This window comes from Phalaenopsis equestris, unplaced genomic scaffold (assembly GCF_001263595.1).
Source record: "Phalaenopsis equestris unplaced genomic scaffold, ASM126359v1 Scaffold000946, whole genome shotgun sequence".
Classification (NCBI taxonomy): Eukaryota; Viridiplantae; Streptophyta; class Magnoliopsida; order Asparagales; family Orchidaceae; genus Phalaenopsis; species Phalaenopsis equestris.
The window spans coordinates 62,571-69,685 of NW_018165385.1; the positions used below are offsets into that span (position 1 = coordinate 62,571).

A 7,115-nucleotide genomic window follows, 5' to 3' on the forward strand; every position below is an offset into this window, starting at 1 on the left:
TCGTGTTCGGCTCGTTTTGGCTCGAAATACTGCTAATCAATTATATATATATATCTTTGATGAGTAGTATTTTTAAAAATTTAAATTGACTACAAGGCTACAAAGATTTATAATCAATTAAAAGCATTAATTAAGAAAAGGGAATAAACATTACTAAATTAGATTCAAATGATGTTTTAATATAAACAATAATTTATAAATTTTACCACAAAACTTTTCCCCCAAAACTTAACATCTTATGCTACGTGATTAGGGTTGTCAAAACGACTTTTTCTTCGTGAACAACTCGTGTTCGGTTCGCTAAGCGAACGAGCCGAATACGAACACACTTTTGAGCTTGAAATATCAACGAGCGGAACACGAGCTGAGCCTGGGTTTGCTCGAGTTCGGCTCGTTTACACCCCTAACGAAGAGCACCCTCTGGTTGTGGTTGTTGTATTCGACCGAAAACATGACCTTCATTCCGTGAGATAACATAAATGGGGTCCGTCTGGTGAACGTCAATGGCATCGTTCTGATTGCCCAGATTACAGAATGGATCAAGTATGTCCAATTGCCCTTTGCTCTTTCCACTTTTTTCTAAGCAAATTTAAAATAATTTTGTTTGCGGCCTCCGCCTAGCCGTTTGTTTGAGAGTGGTAAACGGAAGCAAACTTAAGGTTGATCCCTTGACTTTACAAAAGTCTTGCACTCATTTGCCAGAGAATTTGTTCGGCCTAGGTGTATTCTTCGTCACTACTTATCTGAAAGAGTCGTCTATTGTGCGTACAATTGGTTGTTCTTCATTCCTAGGTCACCCATCTGCTTTGAGATTCGTGTGAACATATTTTCATGTGTACAGTATATATCAAACTTTGGGCATTAGATATATAAATATATAAGAATTGTATGGTATGTACTTAAATTTCCTTTTAAATAGTAGAGCTAACATTAACTACTAACCCACACAATCCATTATAATTTATGTCATAACTAATTTTTTCAACTAGATTTGCTGATGGTGCAGCTAGAAAACTCCCATTTAAAAAAAAAATAGAAATCTATTAAATTGACAAATTTTTAAAAACTTCTAGAAGGATAGAATACTTGGTTGATGTTACCAGTTTATTATATGATATTAAATTAAAAGAAAAATTGCATATAAAGATTAATTGAAATTAGCTATCTAGAGAAAACTGTTTATGTAAATAATTCAAGGGAAGTCTCTTCCGGCGATAATGGTAAGAGCTTTTGGGTGTTTCAGTTGGATTAGCCTCCTTAGTCCTGGACCATATCTTAGGAACTACTATGGGTTAGGTTTGAGGGCATGATGAGTTGAGTTTAACTTTAATTGCTCCTCTTTCCAAATTGAAAACTTTAATTAGAGGGAATTTATATACATAGAATACAATTATTATGTATTTATATATCTCATACCTGAAACTTTATATTTACATACATAACACTTTGGTGTTTTAAACCTAGGCATGAAAATGTTAATTTGACTTTTTAAAAAGTGGTAATAGTGCAATTTTTAATTTGATATTAAAGGTTTGAGTGTTATGTGTGCAGAGGAAAAAGTTTATGTGTGACATATGTAAATACATAAGAATTGTGTCCTATCATCTTCTAATTAACCATCCAGGGTATAGGTTGAGTTATTGGAAATCTCATGGTTTAATCAATTAAGGCTAAGTTTGTGTTAAATAAACCTGACTAGACAGTGTGAGTGCTCGAATCAGATTACAATCAAACAAACTATAATTATGTCCGAGTAGCTAGCTAAATGTTAGGGTAAGTTAAGTTTGTTTCTGACCCAATGGTTTTGAATTTGGCTTTTGTCAATTAAGCCATCATGAATTAATGAGTCAATTGAATTGGGTTAAGCAGTCTAGACTGAGTTAGGTTAAGCCAAACAAAGTTAATTTGAAGATTAATTTGATGCTAAAGAGGATTTATAGGTTAAGTAAATTAGAAGAGTAGCTCCATTTATCGCTCAATCTCCTAAAAGATGAGGAATGTCAGAGGTCAAGCGAGATCAAGCAATAAACTAGAGGCCTCTTAATCATTTAATATTTAATACATATCACAGCGTCTTAACAAACTCAAAATTGAATAATCTTGGACTTGTATCAGTGATTATTTCAATTACAAACACATTATTTAAAGATCATTAGGTCACCCAAACGAACTAGTGAAATCTCAACCATATAAGTGTTTAATGTAGGGTTATTTGAGCTCATGCACTATTGGCATCATTAGATTTGCCTCAGCCACACTATTTCAACCACATACTTACTAAAACTAGAGTTCAGATTATCTTAGAACCGATTTTGAAACATTTCGCTCACATAACTGAAAGTTTTGGGATCTAAAAAATTTCATCAAAATTTACGATTCATCATATCATTTCTGTCTTTGTATCAACTGAAAAGTTGCATTTCATCAAGCAAAACTAATATTTATAAGGTTAAGATATTAAATCGTTTCTCACCAGAACAGTTTGTAGGGCCTCCACCGCCAGCTGCTCCATCAGCTCCCGGCTCTTCTCATACACCATTTCATTATGCACATCTGCATTCATAAATTTAAAAATCTATCAGATTACTTACAGCATCAACTTAGTCCAATGAAAATAAAATTTAATAATATATCACCTCAATAATTAATATTATCTGGCTCTAAATCTAATCTATTAATTCTTATAAAAAAACTATCATAGCTTTTTTAGACAATATTTCATGAAATTGTAACTAATAACTCTTAATTTCAGTTTAGGTTTTGTTTGATTTGACAGCAAAATGATAGAAAATTTCAAGAATCGACTAGTTGATTCTCAATCCATTTATCTTTTCAACCTTAATTCCTTTTCCATGAACTCAAATTTCAACCGCTCAAACACATCTTCAAAATGGAATGTAACCTATAAGCACAACATGGCAATCGGCAATCAAACTGAAACCCTAAAGCAATTTAAAAGAAAAGAAAAAAAAAACCAAAATAACTAACTCGAGACGGCGTGAACGAGATGGATCGTATCAGCGAGGCGACATAGATGAGCGAGCACCCAATCGAAGGCGTGCCGGCTATTAGGGTTATGATCTATGGCGATCAGGATGTCACGTCCTCGCCGCCGCTCTCCGACCGGCTCCCGCTCCAGCTCCGGCGATTGCGCCACCGGAATCAGATGAGGAAGCAACACCTCCCTCCAGTTGTACTCCTCCACTGGTTCATCCACCGTCTCCATGTCGCTCGGATTGGGATTTCCCTCTGCAGAGACGAAGTAAAAAAAAAAAAACGAAACAGGGAAAGTTCAAATGGGAAATGTGGACTTCGAGCTAGCGGAGGGATTTTATAGGCGGGAGGGAAGTTTTGCGGTTAGGTCCTTCGGTTTTGAGTATTTGTTTGTTTAATGTGAGTTAGCTCTAACATTTCATGTGCTGTTTAAAAACCCACTCCCTTAAGTTTATTGTATTTAATTGCTGACAAAAGCCCATGAATAATTCTCGGACTAACTTCGAAGCTTTGCCCATTTTATAATGGGCCTTAAAATTACTTTTTAAAAGTAATTTACTTATCAATATTTCACTAACTACATAATCAGATGAGAAAGCAACACAGGTCCGTTTGGGGCAGCTTATAAGTACGGGCGGCATTTTCAAAACGACACCGTACTGTTTGGTTTGGGCGTTTCATCAACTTATCCGAAACTTTATTTGGGTTTTTACACTAATCGCAGGTCACGGGTCGACCCCTGCAGCTGGCCCGTGGGCCACGTTTCAGGATAAACAACTTATCCTGAAACGCACAAGCTGCCCCAAACAGACCCTTAATATGGGCTTCTCCTGAAATCTTGAAACTATTTAAGTCGCTCTGTGCATAAGTTATGGTTGGAAAAACTAATTTGAATTGCATTCTATTATCCTAAGGTTAAGAACTACTTATTTCAAGTACCAAAAAATTAATAATATGTGTATATATTTGATGCAAAATATAACAAGAAATGAGCGCTCTTTTGATAGATTTTTAGCTAGTTTTGTGCTATATTAATATACGTGTGAGATTCAATGTTATATTAATTTTAATTTTAAATTGATCGCTACATAAAAAAATATTTAGAGTAATGTCCAAATAGTCACTGAATATACACACGGAATTGTTTTAGTCACAGAGTTTATAGTCACACAACATTGATTGCAGTGTATATAATCAATGGTGAAGCTGTAAAATTACGGATTTTAAAGCACTCTTAAAAATTTAGTTCAAAATCATTTTTCTTAAGATAGATTGGGTCCTATTTACAGGTTTATAGAATAATGTTGTATTAATTTTAGCTTTGTTTTGACTACATAGTTCATTATTTTGGCATTTAAATGACTTGATAGGATCAAGGTGAAATAGTCTTAGGTTACATTGTATATCTTTTGTTAAGATACCCATATGCATTGTAAGCATGTAATGCACAGTTTAAATAATCTTAAATGTAATTCTAAAAATTTAAAACTCAATTATTATAAGAAGTTTAGAGCTTAATTAAATGATTTTTTTTGTGATTTAGCGTTGATGATATTGCACATCAAAATACATGCAATAATTTCAATGAACTAAAAGCTAAGGTCAAATTCCATTACAACGATACTCTTATATAAAACTATTACATAAAGCTTATTGTGTGCTAGAGAAATTAGAATGATTGAATGAACACTTTTATGTGGTCTGTGCTAGAAAATTTGGGGTGGTAGAGTAGTGCATTACCGTCTTTGTATTGCACGAGATTTCAACACACACAGATAAAAAAAAAGCTAGTAGTGACACGAAAAGGTTTTACGTGGAAAACTCGTAAAGGGAAAAAATCACATTACTCATATATAAAACTATTACATAAAGCTTATCGTGTGCTAGAGAAATTATGATGATTGAATGAACATTTTATGTGGTCTGCGCTAGAAAATTTGGGGTGGTAGAGTAGTGCATTATCGTCTTTGTGTTGCACGAGATTTCAACACACACAGATAAAAGAAAATAGCTAGTAGTGACACGAAAAGTTTTTTCGTGGAAAACTCGTAAAGGGAAAAAATCACAAGATCTGACTATGTTGTAAAAATCTGTTATAAGTTGACGATCAAAGAGACCCCTTGTCCCACAGAGGGGAAAAGGGCTACATAGTATTCTGAATTACAACGTTGACGTGCAAATAAACTTGTTGTAAGAAGTGTACGACAGCTGATGACGATCAGTGGAGGCCAGCAGGTGGTGGTCGAGGGCGGTCGACGATGATCCACGACGATAGTTGACGATCAAAGAGACCCCTTGTCCCACAGAGGGGAAAAAGGCTACATAGTGTTCTGAATTACAATGTTGACGTGCAAATAAACTTGTTGTAAGAAGTGTGCGGCAGCTGATGACGATCAGTGAAGCTTAGCAGGTGGTGGTCGAGGGCGGTCGACGATGGTCAACGATGATTGAAGGCGGCAGAAGTTGTGTTGGATTTCAGTTCTTTCTCAAAGCTTTAAATTCTTTCTTAAGTCTCAAGCTCTTCTCCCCCGTCATGAGAGGGGTGAGCTCTGTAGTGGATGCAATTAATGCATACATGAACGCTTCAATCGGACGGTCCGGATAGATTCTTTTGACCACGGTGTTTGATGAATATATAAGTGCTTTAATGATATTAGAATTGAGCAATCTTGGCTCGTTGGATTCTTTTTGTCAAGACGCTCGATTCGACTATAAGCTCGCCGAATTTAACACCCATTTGGCTTTCCAAATGCGTCGAAAAATATTCCAAAAGTGTTTTGATGGATGAGCTTGATTTGACTCAGATAGAGCCGGTCAGTTTGACTATAAGTTTGTTGAAATCGAAGTTTCCGATGAATTTTTACCAATATTTGAACATTTCTTGCTTAAAAGATTGTCTCGAGATCCATGTCACCCCTTAAGATTCATGCCGAATAATGAGAAACACCTACTTTATTTTTTACATTTATACTATCCAAATATTTCATAACTCACTAAAAATATCCCAACATTAACTATAGAAATTGCAACACGTCTTTTCATGCATATATAAGATAACATATAGGTAAAAATTAGTAAATACGTATGTAAATCTTTCAGTAAAATATATATTGGGCTATTAATGCCGTTGATATTGTTATTTAATTTTTTTAATTATTTTTGAAAAAGAAAATAAAGAAAACCGATGGTATAATAAAAGCTAGACCCCGTTAGTTATTCGGCGATACCACCAATATAAGATGCAATAAAAAATATCTGGTAGGATAAAGACGTTTTGACAATTTTCAAAGATAACCTTCATCCTTATCCATTTCCTGATCTAATAGATATTTATTTGATAGGGACCGCAAGGCAAATTTACTTTCCTACCACACCATTTTTATGTATTTTACATTTCTCACATTTAAAATTTCATATTTATTATTTTGATGTTTTAAATCTGTGTATTTTACTTTAGAAAAGTAATCATATTGTTAAATTTCATGAGATATTACAGATGTAATAGTTATGTGTGTAAATATAAATGTTCTGGTGCGAGATGTAAATACCTAAGATTTGTGTGGTATGTATGTAAATGCTCTTTTTTTTGTTTTTTGAAAAATGTGTACACACTATAATTTTTTTTATTATTTTAATTTAGCTATTTTCAAATTAAATAGATGAAGTCAAAATCGGGGAAATCCAATATGACAAAAGGTTTAGCAGGTTTTGGCATATGGATCAATAAAAAAACTAGGTTTAAAAATAAAATTTAAGAAATGAAGGATGGTTCTCGAAGAGGATTTTCGGGAAAATTATTTTAAATAAATAAGAATTAAAAAAGATAAATGAATAAATCACATAAAAATTCACTCTTCATCGTACTTTATCCAGAAAAAAAAATGTATTATATGTAAAATTTAGCATGCATAGATAATATGCCATCTAGGCTTTCAAAATGGTTCGTTATTCGAGAATAACGCGTATTAAATTTATTTTTTAAGTTAACAAGTCGAACACGAACACTTTTTTATATTGGATATATAAATGAGCCGAACACATAAAAATTTGTTCGTTCATGCTCGACTCATTTTGATTCGAAATACTACTCATCAACTTTTATATATATATATATATATATA

General features: G+C 33.6%; 1 protein-coding gene across 1 annotated transcript in view; it reads right to left on the reverse strand.

Moving 5' to 3' along the window:
- LOC110032461 (universal stress protein Slr1101) overlaps nt 1-3,305 on the reverse strand; it is an 8,263-nt gene extending 4,958 nt beyond the window's left edge. Inside the window, exons 1-2 of the mRNA XM_020736101.1 lie at nt 2,989-3,305; nt 2,474-2,553 (exon numbers count right to left, since the gene is read on the reverse strand). Coding sequence (XP_020591760.1) covers nt 2,474-2,553; nt 2,989-3,226 — 318 coding nt within the window. The 5' untranslated portion in view covers nt 3,227-3,305. The remainder of the gene's footprint in view (nt 1-2,473; nt 2,554-2,988) is intronic.
- Nucleotides 3,306-7,115: the final 3,810 nt, after the last annotated feature.